The sequence below is a fragment of the Seriola dumerili genome, unplaced genomic scaffold, assembly GCF_002260705.1.
Source record: "Seriola dumerili isolate Sdu_G_001 unplaced genomic scaffold, Sdu_1.0 BDQW01000025.1, whole genome shotgun sequence".
NCBI classification, from domain to species: domain Eukaryota; kingdom Metazoa; phylum Chordata; class Actinopteri; order Carangiformes; family Carangidae; genus Seriola; species Seriola dumerili.
The window spans coordinates 23,091,505-23,111,097 of record NW_019174280.1 but is presented as its reverse complement, the minus strand read 5'-3'; the positions used below and the strand labels follow the sequence as shown (position 1 = coordinate 23,111,097).

The following is a 19,593-nucleotide window of genomic DNA, read 5'->3' as shown; positions in this document are numbered from 1 at the left end:
ACCTGGAACTTTGGAATATTTCGCAATCCTAAGAGAAGCTGGTTTTGTTGCAGACATTTCACACACGAGCACAAATAACTGACAAGATACTGGAACAACGGGGCGATGTGTCCTTGTGGGATCATGTGACGTGTGATCGAACCTGTCTTGGTGTTTCCTCCTCTGTAGCGAATGTGATGAAGTGCAGACATGGCGACACCTTTGTCTTGGTACGCGTTCAGCCTGAACTCTGTCTTTGCGTCATCGCTGTACTGCACGAACGACACCTGTTAGCAAGAAGTGGAGTTTAGTTTTAGAGCACGAGATCACAGTTTTTCCCCAGAACACAACAACTTCTAAAATCCTGGATTTGAAAAGACAAAAGACATTAATACACATAAATAAACCTGACAATAAATTAGTTTCACGGCACACATTTGGTTTTTGAATCTCTGGAAATGGCCTTTTTATTCTGCAGACAACAGAATATTTTCTTATCCAGATGGAGAGAAGAGTCTTTGTGGATTCTGGAAAAACTGCTCAAAACTTCTGGAAGTGATGTTACACAACCTTCAGGCTAAAAGATCATCAGGGATTTACTTTCCAGAAAAACAGATGCTTAACTCTGCGACTTGAATATCATTACAACATGCGACTAGATTAAAATATAAAATTATACATTATAAGACTTAATATATATGAATATATAATGCAGCATGTGTATGGAGTGTGTGAATACTGAAGAAAGTTTCTCCACTGATCCACTGATTGTGGTTTAACTTTGTATTACAGTTTATTACAGTTTAATCGATCCATATGTGATATATTGTCAAATCGTTTTGGATGCTACTAATCAATCCAACCTTAACAGGATACGTTTTTATACACGTTAAGTTTAGGTTCTTGCTCCAGAGGGTCCCGGATGACTGCAATTGTTTTTTCTAATCAATAATCAAACCCATAAACTGACACAAATTAGACCATTGACCCCATCTGATAAGATTTTGAGCACCACTGCCTAACCACTGTGTTATACCGTTAAACTAACAGTTTGAACTCAAACATGAAGTCCTCTACTTTAAGACTTCAACTGAAAAAAAACATCTCACTGACATTCCTCTTTCTTTCTTCTGTTTTTATTCTAAGCTCCATTATTCTTCTTCTTTTACCTGTTGTTCTTGTTTTGTCTTGTCTGATGTTATTGATCACATTTGTCTGAATCTTAATATTTTATACTAAGGACTTTAACAGAGCTTCCGTCCTCCCCTGCACATATCCATATCTCCGTGTCATGTTCGATCCAAACCTGCATCCCGGAGGGTCCGATGACATCAAAGGCGCCGATCATGCCGAAGACGAAGTTAACGACTTTGTTGAAGCTCTCCTCGCCGATGCTCCAGGAGCCGTCGATGAGGAACACCACATCTGCTTTGGCACCTTTGCAAACTGAGGCAAGAAAACAAGTCAATAAGGAGCTTTTAAGTCCACCGGCCAGACCTCGGGGGAGCGTCGCAAACACCAGCAGAGAAAATGGCATCATCACACGGGATAATGATTGTTTGCGAGGCGCAGCGCATTAAAAAAAGAAAAGAAAAGAAAGAAAGTCAAACAAAACAAAACGATTGAGAAAAATGACGTGATGGGGCCATGTACTGTATAGTAATTATGGGTTTCACCGATAAAAAAAAAAAGAAAAGAAAAAAGAAAACTGGCAAAACAAAAGGAGGAACATTTGGTTACCAGAAGGGTTGCGAGTCAGCTCTTGTTAATGGGTTCCTCTCAGACGAAGACGAACTGGGTAAAATAATCTTTGCCTTATGTGACGCGGCACACTTTGAAATCTTCCTTCTGCCTTTCTTCCTTTTTTTTTTATAAACAACTTTTACACGGTGCCCATCAACACAAACAGACCCTTTGGACCAGGCCTCTCTTCATTTTTCAACACCTAAGTTCGGCGCGGGCGCGTTTCCCTGTCACGCGCCCCACGGGGCCCCGGCGCGCACATGTGGCGGATATTAATTCATCGCTGGCACGAGCCGGATCCAGAAAGGGAGTCTGCGTTCAAACCGTCACCTGGGCCAAAAGCGCCGCACCGAGGAGCTTCCAAACCCCCGCGCGCTGAGCCTGAATGAAAAGACTCGACCCATTCAGTCCTGGGATGATCCGTGTTTTCCACGAAGACAGTGTTCAGGGGGGAAACATTGGCTCTGTGGAACCTGCCCGCGCGGCATTATGAAGTTTAAACATGCGAAGTTCACGTGCATGCCTCCATTAACTTTCATTAACTTCCATTCAAGTTAAACAAGCGAATTTGCATCTGCACTGAATTGCCCCTGTGAAATATGGACAGATGGGAGAATTCATCTAAGTTCAACTGAAATCACATTTCTTCCCTCCCTTTATGAGGTTAGAGATCCTTGTTCTGTTTGTGTTCATGTTTTTCATTACAGAGAAGAAGAAAAAAACGTCTTCCCACCCCCTCCACCTCCAAGTGTGTGTGTGTGTGTGTGTGTGGGGGGGGGGGGGGGGGGTCAATAAACGCATTTAATTAAAAGCTGAGGCACGAGGTAAACACGCCTATGTTAAGTGTAGCTTACAAACGGAGAGCAGACGGTGTTTTGTTATCAGAGGTGTTGAAGAAGAAGGATCTTTACATTCTGCCTCTAAACTGACTGACTCTAACATTTACAGGTGAGTTTTTCACCTTGACCTGGAAACCGATCGGCAGCTACGGGCGGACGGATGGAGGGGCATCAGACAGAAGGTTAACACAGGTCATCGCTCAAAGTCTGAGGCTGATTTGTTTCCGAGTTGTCATGTGACAGAACAACCACAGTGAATGATTTGATTGGCTGTCTGTATGTGTGTATGTGTTCGGTAAACGGTCACGTGATTGCAGTACCCGGAGTGGCCGCTATCACCCGACTACCTGCACTTTGATTTCACTGTAACCGGATGGTGTCACTACATGCTTACCTGCCCACGCGGGGGGGATGGTGGGTGGAGGTGTCGGGGTTGGCGGGAGCGTTGGAACCGGAGTCGGCTTCACCACTGCGAGAAACACGAGACAGACACAAACCGTCATTAACATATTTGTAATAAATTCAGAACAACAGTAAACATGTTGTAGGATGAAGTCATTGTTTTGGAGCCGGTCCTGAGAGATGATGCGAGCTGCGGTCCACATCTTGTCTGGGTGTGTTGGGAGAGATGCAGCTTGTTACTGCAATCATGTCCTCTTTTGTAAATCTGAGCTGACAGGAAGCGGAGGAGTGTGAACGTCTCTCTCCACTGCTGGTTTATGTTCAACAACACAAGTTTTCAGAAAGAAAACATCTTGCAGTGTATTTCAGTGTTGCACAAAGACATCATTTATTGAATGTCAGATCTGTTGATTGCATTAATGATCCAATTAGTCAAAACAAAAGTGTGTGATGTAATGTAATAATGAAATGAAAACAAAAAGGGACAAGGATTGAAATAAGTCCAGGACTTTGTTCTATCTTTTTATTCTTCTGGTTTCGTTTTCATTTATTTCACAATTATATTCAAGTAGCACATATGAAGCTTTGTCTTACATCAATAGACAGTATCCCTCACAGAATGTGGGCTTAATTAAGTTTTAAATGTAGTTGTGATTGGGATTATTGTTTTTGTTGATTCCATGTCATGTTTCCTCAGAGGAAAGCGACGCTACCTGAAGCTCCGCTCTGCAGATCTAATGTCAGAAAAGTTACAGACTGGACACTCACATGTTCTCTCCTTGGCGCTGACCCCTGGTCCCTCCAGGTTTGGGGTCTGAACGAAGACGGTGGCGGTGTACAGAGCGTCGGGAGAAAGTCCGTCAAAGCAGTACTGAGGCAGGCCGGCGGGGATGGTGATCTCATGTTGTCCTTTACTGGAGGCTACAGGAGCAGAAATATAGATCTTTATCAGAATAAAAACTCCTCTGCCAGAATAAACTTCTACTTGAAATCAGCAGTTAAACCGGGAAGAACTCCTGACGGGACAACTGAACGTCTCGTATCGTCTTCGTGCTGCTGGATTTTCTGTTTTGTTGCTAATGGAGGAAAATAAACACTTGGTTACGTCGCTTAAAAATCCAACAACTTCGACATCTCCGTGACGAGCGAACCCAACAAGTGACCCCTCCGGTGAAATGTTTACATCTCTGCGTGGCTGAGCGGTGATATATTCATAATACGATTTCCTATTTACACTGTGCGCTCTAGTGAGCACAAACAAAGCATGTTTATTGCAGAGACAGCTGCCTTGGGTGATGATGATGGTGATGATGCTACTTTTCAGTGTGAAAGACTTTAAATAAGGATTCCATCATATCTTCTGTCAGATGACAGAATCCAGCAGCTCCGGTGATGCATTACTTTCAGACCGAGCTAATATCAACAAATTATGACAGAAGTCACTTAATATGAATAGTTCGGGGAAAACTCACGTCTCCTGGTCTGATCTATTCCAGAACAGTGGCCCTCATTTATCAAGAGAGAAGATACACACAGATTTGTACAGGATTGATGTTGACAAAATATAATCCCTGAAATACCTCAGCTGGATTTGAGAGGACTCTGTCTTTAAAGAAAAAAAAAAAAAAAAACTGGCAGCCCAAGTTCTTGTCTAACCAGTGTTTCCATGGCTTTTAAAAATATGGAGGAAATATCAGCGGTGGAGACCTGAGCTCGCGGTTTTTCCACTCATTCATCTCACCACCGTCTCCCACTGCTGTTTGCGTTTCCACTTGAGAACAAACAGTTGACTGATTTGTTGACTTGAGAGCATCGTCTGCTGCCGCTCACTGGGACGGGTTTTCTCAAGCGGAGGATTTCTGATCCTCTGCTAGTGGTTAACCCGCCATCTGTCTCACGCTAGCAGACCCATATTTGTTCTGGCAACCCGTCGGTGCGGCCAGAGAAGGCTAATGACTACCATATAGATATTTAAATATTGATGCTCCCTTCCCGGGTTTTCCTGCTCTTAAACTGCGAACCCCGTGTCCATGTGTGAATACGAACCAGATGGGAATCAAAGACCCCGCAGTAATTGAAAAGGATGTAATCTTTGCAGACAGAGACACAATTAAAACTCGGTGGTCGGGTGCTTTCAATCCTGGCCAAAACTTGCATCCTGCTTCGAGTAATAATCACAAGACGGAGGCTTGGAGATAAACACTCTCTGAGAGGAAAATAAAATAAAAAAAAAGTCTAGACACAGTGTGCTAAACGCTGTGAAGGGTCCGCCTGAAATCAAGCAGAAGATCTGTAGCATCCACGGCCACAGAAATGACCTCATCTGGAGGTACGCCTTCAGACATCTGCCGGGAGTCTCGTCGCACGTTACCGTCACCTTCCATCAGGATCTGACTGTGGAAGTGGACCACACCGCCGTCCTCAGGTGCTCTCATCAATCTGACGCATCAGAGCCCGTTTGAACGGTTCGACCGCCTCGCAAAACCATGCTGTTGTGATTTACAACTGAAGATGTGTTTTCTTTGCCGTTTCATCATCTACTGGCCTTCGTTTCTTTCCACTTGGTCGATCTGCCACTATCAACAACCCATCTGGTGATTGGTTATTTGGATAAATAGATTCACTGACAGAAAATAGTAAAAAAAAATAAATAAAAAAAAAGGTTTCCAAAACTCAAAGATATTCAGCAAAGTAATGTAAAATATAAATACTGTTGTAGTAATGAAGACTTGTGAGCGTGAAGGCGCCGTGAGACTTACGGTCCTGAGGGTTGAGTTTGATGCGGTATGACGTCGCCGCCCTGTGAGGAGTCCATTTGATGCAGAACTTGTCGTGACCAACGTTGTAGGTCTCGATGTTGGTCACGTTCAGGTAGACTGCAGAGGACAGGAATTCACGTTTCAACACATCCAACATATCAAAGAGGAGACGTTTCAGTGCACATGCAACCTGCTGTGTAAACCTCCACCGAGGCCACGGTCAAATAACATGCACCAGAATTCAGAGGAAAAAATTCTAATCCAGAGTAAATGATCTGGATCTGCTCCAAAAATGTAATCTTCAAATCAAGTCTGAGTCGCACGTCTTCATAAGTTTAAATCAAGACTTTTACATCTCTGAATGCAGACCACAGACCATCTGCTGATAGTGTCTTTAAAAGATATTTACATTATATTATCATTATTTTAAACATTTTACAAAGTTAAAACTGGAACTTGAAGGTTTTTGCTTTCAAATCTATTTGACTTCAGGTCTGAAGTCAAGTGAAAGTTTTCATTATTGTGGCTTAAATCCAGTTAAGTCCAGTTTTCAAATCTCAACTTAAACAGATGAAAATCCTTTTAACCAACAACAGACACATCAGCGGTGCAGATCTCAAAATCTGAGCAAAAACAAATCAAAGCAAAAGTATCTGCGAGGCTCAAGGCTCAAGGCTCGAGGCCACGAGGCGTAAAAGAAACAAACGTGTTGTGAGTCGGAGTAACTGACAGGACTCCAGCGTTTGTCTTTTCAAACGGACGCCGTACGTACGTGTTGTTCCCTGTCCGTCGAGCGGCGTGCTCATGCCGCCGGTGTACTGAGCAATCACTTTGACATCGTAGGTGGTTCCAGGCTGCAGGTTGTGCAGAGTGTAGGAGGTCACGTCGCCCACGAAGATATCGATGGGCTGGTCTGTGCCTGCGAAACACAACGGCACTCAGATCAGACAACACAGTGCGCTGGAGCGGATCACCTAAACTGTTCTCGTCCTTGTTGTAATCAAAGAAAGAAAACATCCTACCGGCGGCAGACAAACATCAAAGAGCGTCTGCACAGCAATCACAACTATCTGCTGAGCTTTTTGCAGATGGCGACTTGCAGCAGAAGCCAAGTTTAACATCGACTCACTGGAGCTCAAATCCTTCAACACGTGTGACAAACTGAAGCAGCTTTGACCAGGTGTCACAAAGACTTCAGCTCCTGATTTTACTGAACAGTCAAAGTGAAGGCGATATTTTAAAGCCTGACACTTCAACAGCTTTTAAATTATGTTTTTATTTTTATGTTACTCTAATAATGTAAAAAATGCTCATCTATTAAATATTGATCAAATTGTTTAACTAACCTCCCAATGGGGTCACAAGAAAAACCTGAGCAGTCACACGATGATTAGCAGGATAGAAACAAATAGAAAAGTTACTGGTACAAAAAAATCCTTTTCTCCCTTTTCTCTAATCCTTCTTTTCTTTAACCTGAAAACTGCAGTTTGTTTTTAATCAGTTTGACCTTTACTGGTTTCAAAAACTTAATCAAATGAGACAGTGTGAGAAGGTACAAACTGACAAACCAACCTGTCCGCTCACCTTCAGGAGAGTAGATCAGTCTGTAACCCTGGACAGGAGCCCCCACCGGGTCCCAGGCCACCCTGAACCGGGTGTACCACTCGTCCGAGACGCGAAGGTTTCTGGGACTCAGCAGGCCGACTGCGACAGAGAGAGAGAGAGAGAGAGAGAGAGAGAGAGAGAGACACATCATCGACCGAACGTGTCTCAGCAAACAACAGCTGCATTTTCATTTCCACAGTTCGTCTGTTCCCCGTTGAAGCATCAAGTGTTTTCCAAGGATTCTCACGACATTCATCTGAACAAAGATTCAGTCTGTGGCAGCTTAGTTCTGATTTTAAAAGAAGCTTCAGTTTAAAGTTGTGCTATCAATCTTTTTTTTTTTAAAAATCAAGTGATCAAGTTTTTGACGGAGCAAATAGGAGAAAGAAACGAAAAACCTGTCACGCTCATCGCTTTGTTAAAACGAGCCAATCATCTGTCAGACTATCACACGGAGCCAAACCACCTCCAGGAAGAAGACGTGGCGAGTCTCGTCCTTACACCTGTTCACTGGATTCATTACATGTAACACACACGTTTAGATTCTGGTCTTTTCTCAGCCTTGTTGAGCGAGCTTAGTGTGTGTGTGCGTGTGTGACACACACACGCACACACACACTTTCCCTGAGTGTGTATTGTTTGTGTAACTAACGCTGCTGCTCACCAGTCGAGTGCAGTCTGTGAGATCCCGGCGCTCCGACCTCGTCACTCTAACACGTGTTGGCACCGTTGACTAATGTATGTCTCCTGTATTTATTTTCTCTCTCTCTCTCTCTGTCCTGCAGAGCTGCAGGTTTGACTCAACTGCTGCATCAAGCTGAGTGAGAGTTCACTGAGAGGTCTCACTCCTTACTCCTTTCAACCAAGCGCACTCAACCAGAACTTCCCACATTTAGAAACGTTTCTTTTTCTTCAATCTTAAAGGAAAACTCACAACAGAGCTGGATACACTACTGCTGCTGCCCGAACACACGGAGCCTGTGAAACTGTTGAGACGCTTCCAGAGATCTGGCTGTGATTCGAACACATCATCATCCCGTGGAGGTGCGCTCCGAACACGCTAACGAACACGTCTCATTAACAGACCATCATCCGTTGTAGCTGGAAATCTGAGTCTGATCTGTGCGAACCCAGCGCCGCCTCACCTGTGCGTCCGTTTCCATTGAGTAACCCTCCAGGCCCCTCGGCGTAGATGGCCTCCACGGTGATGTTGTATGGGGTGTCGGGGACCAGGTTCTGCAGCATGGCGTTGTTTCTGTTTCCAGGAACCACGGTCTGAGCAAGACAACACCAGAGTCAGAGGGACACCTTACACAAACATGAACCTGCTTATATTCACAGGTTACCCAGAGCAACAGGGAGCTGGTTTCTAGGGGGGGGGATTATAGGAGCTGTGCACCAACAAAAACCTTCTCCATCAGCCGCAGATGCTCGATTATAATAACTGTGTGTTTATGAATGGTCACAGGTTCTCCAGTTCTCCCGGTCTGGAGAAATCCTTTCATCGCCGCCCCCTCCGCTGCGGACAGCTGACTCACACACAACAGGTGCTTCGCTAACAAGCGCAGAGTGAGAGCACAGCTGGGCCGCCTCTGCCCTCCACCGCAGGTCCGACTCATTATTTAGGACTATTAATTACGTTATTATGGCCCAAATTATACTGTTTGTTTAACTGACCCTGTAATTAGTCTCACTAATCGGTGATTTATAACCGGAACGCGCCAAGGCAATCCTGAGATGTGACTTCACCACATAGTTTGAGGGAGACATCACGGCGAGGGGATAATGGTGAGAGTGTATCAAGAGTTTATCTAAAACATTTAAACACTGTTATTACCTGAAAACAACCGCTCATTACTGCTGAAAGGTGAAAGGTCGGGTGTGTGAAATGAGCCTCAGTTCCTTGAATCTTTATTATGTTTTTAAAATTTCATTTCGTGTGACTTCTGATTGTGTTAAAGGGAAGAGGTCACATGCTCTGTCCAGTCAGGAGTGGACTAACATCTGGTCTAGACGGTTTTTAGGAAAGCAGAGGAGAATCTCTTCCCCCAGAGTCACACGGCACAAACACGATGATAAATACCTCAAAAAGGAGAAATCGTTTCAACTAGAACTCGCTCACCGGACGACTCGCACAGTGGCGCAGCACACTTACAAACTCAGTGATGGGGTCTCCGGTCATGGGGGCGTAGCCGATCCTGTACTGCCTCACAGGTCCCTCTGCGTGGTCCCAGTTCATGGTGAGGGTGCTGGTGGTGGCATCGAACACTCGCATGTTCCGGGGACCGGCACGGGGCACTGCGACGGGAATAAACCCATCAGATTAACAGGTGAATCATCGCGTACCACTCACGCTGAGAGCTCATCGTGTGTTTAGAGAAAGTGTTTGTAACCAGACGGTAACAAGTCGCTTGTTGAGACAGCTGAGTCTTGTATACAGCGAGCTCTCAGACGTCCATGATTATAACTCAACGTAAACTGGAGTCCGGCTGAGTCAGCCTCGGGACTGTGTACGCTGTCGGCGGGTGAGATTGTTGTTGAACTTACGTGTTTTGTCGCTGCCCGTCACCGGCCGTCCCTCTCCGTCGGCGTACAGGGCTGCGACACTGATGGTGTAGGGCGTATCCGGGATCAGGTTGTCCAGGAAGGCGTTGTTGATGTTTCCTGACACCAGGACCTTTTGGGAGAAGAAGAAACCCCAAGGGTCAAAAACTACAGAGACGTCATCGTCATGCAGCCACAGTGTGGAGGCTCTGCCTATTCAAATGCGCCTCTTCCTGCATTACATGAAGATCTGGCAGCGATAATGTACATAATGACCTCACCGCGCATCCCATATCCAGTTATCTGCTGCAGCCAAAGTTTCCCTCAAACACTAACAAAGGCATGGGAGGTAGGATGCCAAACAAATCACTCACCCAGTAAGTGGACTGATGGATAAACAGTTTCTGCTAAGAAGCGGCTGGTGAGTGTGGGGTCTGTCATCGGCTCGGACGGTGTTGTCTAACAACATGACTGCAGAGCGTCTCTTGTCACTGGGATTACCTCCGCCTCTATCCTCTGCTCTTCAGCCGGTGTGTGCGCACCAGGAAAACGTTACATCATGGGAAATATATGTGTGCCGGTCGAACTCGAACCTACCCTCATCTACAGCTCATGTTTTGGTTAAAGCAAATATATCAAAGAGTTCTGGACCCAGAGCTTCTGGCCCACCGGACCATGAAACAGGTTCCTCAGTGATGATGTAGAGGTTGAGATCCTGCAACTGGAAGCACACATATACGCCTACTGGCCCGGGTGAAATCCCTCCAGTAAACTGTGGTCTGGCCACAGGACTGGCCATTGTCCTTTGAAAACAGGATGAATTACGTTTGACTGGAGGTTTAGTAATACAGTCATTTCCTGAAGGCAGCGCTGCTCTCAGGGGTCGAATTATAACTCAGTGGTCGAGTTAAATCTCGGTGAGCGGAGCCAAATAATCCCAGTTCTTCTGGGTAATTAATGAGCTTTTGACTGCAGTTATTATTCAGAACATTGAAGGAGTTTAAAAGCTTCTTGTTCACATGCTGTTTGAAAGCAGAGAGAGAGCCTGACGATGACCTCCTCCACCTGTACCTGTACCTGGACCTGGACCTGGACCTGTACCTGGACCTGGACCTGGACCTGGACCTGGACCTGGACCCAGCTGAGGTTGGATGACTACAGCTTTACTTATGGCCAAAAGTAAGTGGATCCCTGTTTCTCAGATTTGTTTATATTGATTATTTTTTTAGGTTTCTACTCTAAACAGCTGTTTTCAGCTCCATCCAGTGACGTGTGACTCAACCAGTGGATCCGCTGCCTCTTAGAAAGTCTGTGGTTAAAATGCTCCAGAGCCTCAATTCATGCATCTTCGATATAAAATGTGGCCAGTGTGAGTTTAATTAAACGGCATTAGTCATCAACACTTCTGATCTTCTCTGTGTCTCGGCTAAACCAACTTCCAAAACCGAACCAAAGGTAATTTAAAAAAAAATTAAAAAGCAAAACGGCAAATAAATAGATAAAAGTACGACTACAGGGGATGACAAACTATAACACCGTTATCTTTATAGCATCATCACAGCAGCTTCATTAGATCACAGCTTTATGCTCCCAAGAACCTCGACCATAGGAGCTTTCACTGATGTCAGTCACAGATGTGTCCGGCGTCACAGAGTTCAAACTTCTTGTGGGGAAATAAAAGCCCCCCCCCCCCCCGCCATCCAGACGTTTGCACCAGCGCATGAAATCAGTGCTGATGGAGAGATACAAAACGCTGACAAGTCATGATTTCCATATTTAAGAGCATTACCCTAATTACTGCTGCACAGAACATCTGTGCAACATCAACATGAACACTTAGAGAAACAAACGCGGCCAACGAAAAGGGGACCACCTGTTGTTTCCATGAAATAGACGGACCCAGCCAACGCGATGACACGCCATGATTTCACCAGTTCAGTCAGATGTGGAGAAGAGATGGATAAACAAATAAAAGAAAGGATAAACTGTAGTAACAGCTACTGGTACTACTAGTTTATTATCAGAGTATAGTCCACATTCAATGTACAGCTGTACCTACAGGTCTCAGGTGAAGTCCCAAGTCCTAAACTTTCTGTCTCACGTCCTGTTTCCTTGTCTGCTGCTCTACAGAGACAAACACGCCTTTACCTCCTGCTCACACCACGTGATTGGCTGCTGCTGCATTGATTCAAAGTAGTTGTTGCCTGGGAAGTTTGCAGTGTGCACCCTTTTACTATGTGGGGAAGATATCAAGTCAAAAGGCCGACGTCCAAGCGAAGAGTCACTGGTGTTGAAGTTTATGTCTCTATAAATTGAATATCTGTTGGAGTCTCGGTTGGACAAAACCAAACATCTGAGCATGTCATCCGAGGCTCTGGGAAATTATGATATTTTCTGACATTTTATAGACAAAATGAACTGTTGATTAACAGTAAAAATAATCGACAGATCGGTCAATAATGAAAATAATCAATAGCTGCAACGCTATCTGTCATGATATCTCCTTTATCTTAAAACAAGCAACACAAAAACTGCTAGAGGGATGAGATAATCCCGACTTTGTCCAATGTAATTTCACTTATCTCAAGAATCTTCTGGAAACATCCGACAAGAGTTGACGTGCAGCCTTTTGCAGCGAGTTGATTCACAATGAGAAAAAAATTACTATGTGATCTGTGAAATAACATGCCAGAGTTTGTTATTGTTTGTCTGAAATTCCTTTTGCGCCGATTCCTTTTCCCTTGAGAGCAGAAAGTGATCTCAGGGGAAAGCACCTCCTCTTGGCCTGGAGGCAGATTCTGATGTTAATGACAGTTTGGTGTTTTAACAGTCTGGGGGAGAGTTACTCACCGACTCCGCGGGTCTGGTTCCGGTCAGGGGGGAATAAGTCACCCGGTACTGCTGAACCTGGCCTGTGGCGGGCTCCCAGCGCACATTCAGGCTGTTGGGGGTGGGGTTGTACACCTGGATGTTCCTGGGTGGCGTGCGTGGGACTGCAAAGGTCACAGAGGTTAAGAGAAAGTGAAGTAAGAAAAGAGGGAGTGTTGACTTTCTTCACTTAGCAACAAAACACGAAGAGCTCGTCCGAGTATGTCCCACTTCAGCACCTGAATGAATGCTCCTTAAAACGTCAGCGTCAGGGAGTGAAGCGCTGAGTAGAACGGGAGCAAATGTCAAGCTTTAGGGTCAGACTGTCGCTTTAGGTTTTGCATTTTTAAAAAGAACCGATTTTTAAAACCAAATTCTTCACATCGTTGAGGAACCCAGGGAACTTCTAAACGATCTGTTTTGTTCTGATTTAGTTTAAGTCTAAAATTAAAACAAGCTGATTTATGAGGGAATAACTGTTTCAATACGACAAAATCTCTGGCTTTGATCAAAAGGAGAAAAAAAAACTTTTAATAAACAAGTAAATTGTCTTTTCAATGGGACAAAATGCATCAAAGTCAAGGTTGAACTCAAACGCTGAGTGCAGCAGAAGACTCCTGCGGGGAAGTCGTTTTTATAGCGTCTATGTGGAGAACGTGTAGAGAGAAGTAGCACAGTTTTGGGTTAATGCAAAAGCCCTTAACTTCCCTTCTAAACCAAACCAGATGTGCATGTCCCCCTGGTATCTGGAGCTTTACCTAATAAAAAAAAAAACCACGAGATGCAGTAGGTAGATATGAATGCGACCCCATCCACAGTGAGCAAAGCCTTATCCCTCATGTTGTATAACCACATTAAAAAAAAAATCATCATTCATTACCTTTAAAATAAGGAGGACACAGTCTGTCAGGATGTTTTACTTTTGTCATCCAGGAACAGAATGACCTCCTATCCTTCAGAGGGATTATGTAATCCTGCTCTAATTTTGTGTTATTAATCGTTTTATAGCAGCAGACGCAATTATTCCTCATGTTGGACTGACACACTGTTTTTGTCCAGACAAAATGTGACAAATTCCTCCTGGGATGAAAACAGTGAAAAACTGGACCGAGTTGCTGGTAATAAAAGACCATCAACGTCATACACGGTCTCATATTCATTGATAGACTGAGACACACGCGGAGGACCGGCATGTGTCTGCTGCGATGGAGAGGCGGCTGCACCTGCACCTGCCAACACACACTTCCTGGTTCGCTTTCTCACGGCAAAGCCCCCCCCTCTGTCCCTCATGCGTCTCTGTACTGTCCGTCTGCGTAAAAATGTAAATAATTAAAGCATTAGCACCTTTACAATCTGATGTCTGATCTGCTCTTCGGATCATGGAGACAAGGGGCTACGTTAGTAGGTCGGTGATGATGTCTCAGGAAACAAAACTTATCCCCACTTGTCCCCTTAACTCCCAACCAGTATCTCCACAGCTGTGACCCCTGACCGCAGGGGACGACCGCACTGGAAACACGAGACCGTTTAAAGTAATAAATTCATGGGTTTGGAGCTTTATCAGACACTAACATCGCTGCACAGAAATACGTAAAACCATGAGGAAGAATTACACAACAGCAGGTTGATGCTGTTATCTGATTGGCTGGTAGAACTGCAGGATGAGGTCACATTGTCTGTGTTTTTTTTTTTTTTGTTTTGCATTCCCGCTGTGCCAACGTAGTGGTCTCGTTTAAATGAATTAGAGATAATGTCAGCCTAAACATGCGCAGCCCGACATGAGCCGTTCTGTTGAGTGAAGCTTCCAGCTCGGTTCATGTTTGGTTGCTTTTTCAAATGGAGTTTATCTGAGAATTTTCTCTCTCTTTGACTCCAGCCAGTCATCTACGTCCACGTGTGTCATGTGTTTTCAGTAAACGCGCGATGCCAAGTGGCGAGAGGGAGGGAGAAAGAGAGAGAGAGAGGGAGGCGAATGTGTTGCACTAGCCTGGCAAGCTAAAGGTTGCTAATGGATGCAATAAAGCGAAAATAAAGCTTTGGGTTTGGGTCTTAAAAATGGAAGTGCCAGGTCAGTTCAGGTGGGTCTCGAAGACGTTGATGGTATTGGCTGGAGTTCGTGACTTCGTGTTGGTAACACAATGCATCAATTACACAGCTGTAAAAAAACAAACAAAAAAACTATGCTGATAATTTCATCACCCCAGCACACACTCAGGAATGATGACTGAATATCACATCTGGATGACAACACATGAAACTATCCTGAGAAGAAATAAAACGTTCAGTCTCAGTTCGCCCACTGGGGATGTCTATGGAATGGTTTCGGTTTTTTTTTTTTTTGGTGCCTGACTCACAGCTTTCCAATTAAAAAACACCAGGATGCATTTCTGCTGACGGAGCGTGGCATGCAGTCTGGGCAGAAACAAAACCAACACACACAACGGGATGTCAAACCACACAGAAGCAGAGCAACCGGCGCGGGATCCAGTTTCTGAGAATGTCTCTTCATCCGAACCCTTCAGTTACCAACGGTAGTTTTAAAGTTGCACAGTATCTGTCTTTGATTTTATGCTATCAATCAACTTTCCAAAGAGCTCTGCAGCTTCACTTTGGTTCCATCAACTCTTTCCTGAGGAGGGTTTAAAAAGCTTTTTGTGATTTAAGGCTTTTGGCTAAACCTGCAGATTATAGTGTTTCCACTGATGTCTGGGGCTTCACCTGAGAGACACAACGTCTATAAAAGACGTTTTCTGATGTCGAAGTCTGCAAAGAGCCCGAAAACAGGCTGCAAATGATGAGTGACTTCAGGCCGGGGGGAACCAGGTTCACTTCAGGACAGTGCACGCTCTGAACATTTGTCTTGGTTGCATCAGCGCAGAGACGCACAAACACGTTGGTATTAACCTTTGTTTATCTCAGCGAAGGCCTGACTGCTCTGTCTCTCCTCAGGCAGTTGCTCAGTAAAACCGTGACCTTTGACCTTCGCTCACTGCTGTAGGAGACGGTTAGAAGCTCAACAGAGCTCATGTGTCGTGAACCTTGTGTCACATGTTTTTTACTCCGGATTGTCTCCTGCCTTATTGTAAGTTTCTTTGAGTCTGTTTATCTTGTGGAGTAAATTAAAAGTGTTTAAGAAGTTTCTATTAAACCTTCAGGAGTTTCAGTTTTAACGTTTAACGGTTTTAAATTCTATTTTTATGTATAAGCTAGACAAGAGAGAAGGCTGCCAGGATGAGGAACATCTTCTCCTTGGACTAATGATCAGTGAGAAGTCTGTTTCTCTTCTCTCCACTTCTGAAGTGTGCCTAAAGTCAGTCTGCTCGAGTGAGTCAGCCTTAAATGTGCCCAGACTTTTACCCACACGAGTTCTCCGTCTGCTTGTGCAACATGTTCTGCAGACGCAAAGGAAATAAACTCCTAATGAGTGAAAGCCTCTCCTGACGTCTTTACATCTGACGCTGTTTAATTCAAAAAAAAAAAAAAAGGGGGCCACAGAGCACAAAGCTTCTGTCCGAGCTGCACGAACACAGGTTTCATAAAGCAGCGTGACATGTCACCGACGTCTGATCAGACAGTTTGAAGAGAGTCGAGAACTCACGTGTCTTTCCGTCGTCGGACTGGCGCAGACCTTCTCCCTCCGGGTAAACCGGAACCACGGTCACGGTGTAGGGAGTGTCCGACAGCAGGTTCCTCAGTACGGTGTTGGTGGTGCCGCCTGACACCTGCTCCTGCTCACACACAGAAACACAGCTGTTCATTAAACCCACACACACACACACACACACACACCTAAACGGAGTGATGGCGAGAGAAACCTCACCATGTCCTCAGCGCCGCCGGACGCGGGGACGTAGAAGATGCGGTACTGACGGACGTTGCCCTCCGCCGGGTCCCAGCGCACCTTGAGGGAGCTGGTGGTGGGATCGGTGACCTGCAGATTCTTCACTCCGCCTAGAGCCTCTGTGAACACAACACAGCGCCCGTCACATGACTGTCAGCTTCCCTGTTTGAGTTACAGCCGGAGTCGGGTCAGACCAGCAGCTCCTGAACGCTTTGTTTTGACCTTGTCAGAGCAGCAGGTGAGCAGGTGAGGTTTCCCGCTTCAGGGAGGTTCAGCGAGTCAGTCAGGTGTCAATCGCAGGAGAATTACATGCGCTGACTTTTCTTAGTTCATCTAAACATGTAGCTGATGCCAGGACGCCATGTCATCCAGTTGGTGCTTCTGGATTCCTCACGGCAAAGACGATGTAAAAAATACCAACATTCACAATATATATATATATATTATATTCATTCTCCTAAAAAAACAAGTACAAATGTGACACAGCCAGGTGGTCACAGCTGCTGGGCCAACTCACTCGTCTTTCCGTTCTCCGACACGCGTTTCCCCTCCACGTCGGAGTAGATAGGCACCAGCGTCACTTTGTACTCTGTGTCCGGCTGCAGGTCTCTCAGAACCGTGTTCGTCGACATCCCGGACACCTGAGTCTGTGACGGACAAAGACGCTCATTTGTAAATCTCCAACAAACCAACAAAAAAAAAAAGTCTGCACATTCATATTGTTGCATTTAATGTAGAACAACATATAAAACACTAAAACCAACACTTCATGAACTGTGCGTGTCTCTACAGCCTGATACGGCTGATTCCTCTGAGACGTAGAGCTCCACCGTTTCCAACAACTATTACAACACATCAGGGATCCAGCTCGTAGCTCTGAACGGGAATGGAAACTCATACGTTTCTTGTTCGATAGAAGAAGAAGTTCCATTAATATTCAAATATAACAGTCACCATGCTCTCGGTTCCTCCGGTGGCGGGGACGTAGACGATGTGGTACTGCCGGACGTCGCCGTCGGCCGGCTCCCAGCGGACCCTCAGGGAGTTGGTGGTGGGGTCGGTCACCTGAAGATTCTTCACTCCGCCCAGAGGCTCTGAAAAGAGACGGGACACATCACAGTCTGGAACAACTCGCTGTTTACTTTCTCCAGCAGGGGTGCGCCGGATGGGTGGAGTGCACCCTCATCAGGACAATCCAGATGTCTCACAGTCGAGGGGGTTGTCAATCAGCGTCTCTTTTTTCCTTTCCTGCGACTAAACTCTCCGGTGTTCTATGAGCCAAAAACATCCTTATTAAGAAGTGTTTTTAGACTTAAAAGAATTCCTCCAAGAAAAAAAAAAAAGAGAAAGGTCTGAATAACTGCTGCAAATAATCTTTAGCATTTGTTTTCTCCTGCAGGGTGCACCAGATGGGTGGGTTTACCACATCAGGAGTGTCCAGATGTATCAAGGAAGTTGCCTAAACTTTCTGGCATTCATTATGTTCTTTTGTGAGCCACAAATGTTCGTATAAACAAGGTCTGTATTCTCGTTCTCGATCTTAAAGGACCATACCGGTCGTTTTTTTTTTTTTGCATGTTTTAGCCCATTAACTATAAACTGCATTTACTTTTACATTACTGGCAGATTTTCACATGGAGACTTTGTGGCCTCAGCGCGACCAGTGGTTCCAGTTCATGTCAGCGCTCCGTGAAAATCTCCTTATTGCCAAAGGTAAGGAGTGTTATTATAGTGTGGTAATACACACAGAGCATTTTCAAAACTGCCCTTAAGAGTCAGGATTTTGTTTCTAAAAGACATGATCTCCTGGTTCAATATCAAGACACCGAGCAAAAGAGCTCAGATGGTTTAGGACCAAGTCAACCATCTTACCGCCTCCAATAAAACTGCAATCACGTTGTTCTCTGCTCCGGATCTGACCAGGATCCTCGTCTGTCTCCATCTCTCTCCTGTCAGTTTTCTCCTGACGTCTCTTTTAACGCTAAAACATTTGCCTAAAACACTTAAAAGCTGTGATGGAGAGCAGTTACATGAATGGAGAGATGTGGCTCTGCCAGGACTATATGTACCTCAGGTTAACAGCACCTCTGTTAATACAATTTCTGCTGCTTCCATGCTCTCTGTAAAAACAGTCTCCTCTGTGCCTGCGAGTTGTCCTGTCGTATATCCAGTTGTAATAAGAAACAAACTTCAAATAAAAACAAAGATCCAACAAAAAAAATAAATTATGCAAACATCAATGGCATGAAAAGAATAACTGGAGTTTTATAGCTGCATTGTCTCGCACTCAAACATTTGTTGTTTGCATGTCAGAGAGTTCAGCAGCAGACCAACAGAGAGAGACGACTGGACCAGTCCAAACCAGTCAGTCAGTAAACAGTCAGTAAATCTGAATACGTACAGTATCCTTCAGGAAACGTTTGACAGTAAGCTAAAATACACTCACCTTTAAAGACCTCAGGAACTTTATCTTCCTACAGCGCCAGCTGGTCACACATTCAAACCGAAACTACTTATTAAGTTTTCACGAACACGTCTAAATCCATAAATCAATAAACTCTGAAAATGCATTTTTCTTGCATGCGAGCTATAACTACATTATAAAGCCTTGTTAGGTGGGGTTAATACACGGCTTCATGCCCCTAAAAGATTTGGAAAATATCTAATATCTTGTGACACAGCCAAGACTTCGAGTTTAGATAATTGATTAATGGCCATACAGATGTTTCCTAGGAAGTGATTTACACATTCATAGAGTCTTTACCAGCTAGGACATTCCTTTGCATGGTGCAGCCAAATTCAGTAAATCACGACTTTGAAACTAACCAGTAGTTATAAAGAACTTTACTGACAAACAAAGTGACAGATTTACAACTAGCTGCTGCCGCAAGTCCTGGAAAAGTCCTGCCCCCCCCCCTTTCTCTGACAGACTGACGGCCCATTGGTTTACGTTCATTCATTGTTTACATTTCATCGACATTTCATGGCGTCTTCAATGACCCAGAACTGGCAA

At 44.8% G+C, this 19,593-nt stretch overlaps 1 protein-coding gene across 1 annotated transcript in view; it reads right to left on the bottom strand.

Moving 5' to 3' along the window:
• Positions 1-19,593, bottom strand: part of LOC111237716 (collagen alpha-1(XII) chain-like) — a 110,584-nt gene that overhangs the window by 27,699 nt on the left and 63,292 nt on the right. Inside the window, exons 41-55 of the mRNA XM_022766920.1 lie at positions 17,535-17,674; positions 17,098-17,227; positions 16,560-16,699; positions 16,338-16,467; positions 12,722-12,864; positions 9,875-10,004; positions 9,483-9,625; positions 8,473-8,602; positions 7,307-7,426; positions 6,495-6,641; positions 5,723-5,839; positions 3,732-3,884; positions 2,956-3,030; positions 1,286-1,425; positions 143-266 (exon numbers count right to left, since the gene is read on the bottom strand). Of these exons, the coding sequence (XP_022622641.1) occupies positions 143-266; positions 1,286-1,425; positions 2,956-3,030; positions 3,732-3,884; positions 5,723-5,839; positions 6,495-6,641; positions 7,307-7,426; positions 8,473-8,602; positions 9,483-9,625; positions 9,875-10,004; positions 12,722-12,864; positions 16,338-16,467; positions 16,560-16,699; positions 17,098-17,227; positions 17,535-17,674 (1,962 nt within the window). The remainder of the gene's footprint in view (positions 1-142; positions 267-1,285; positions 1,426-2,955; positions 3,031-3,731; positions 3,885-5,722; positions 5,840-6,494; positions 6,642-7,306; positions 7,427-8,472; positions 8,603-9,482; positions 9,626-9,874; positions 10,005-12,721; positions 12,865-16,337; positions 16,468-16,559; positions 16,700-17,097; positions 17,228-17,534; positions 17,675-19,593) is intronic.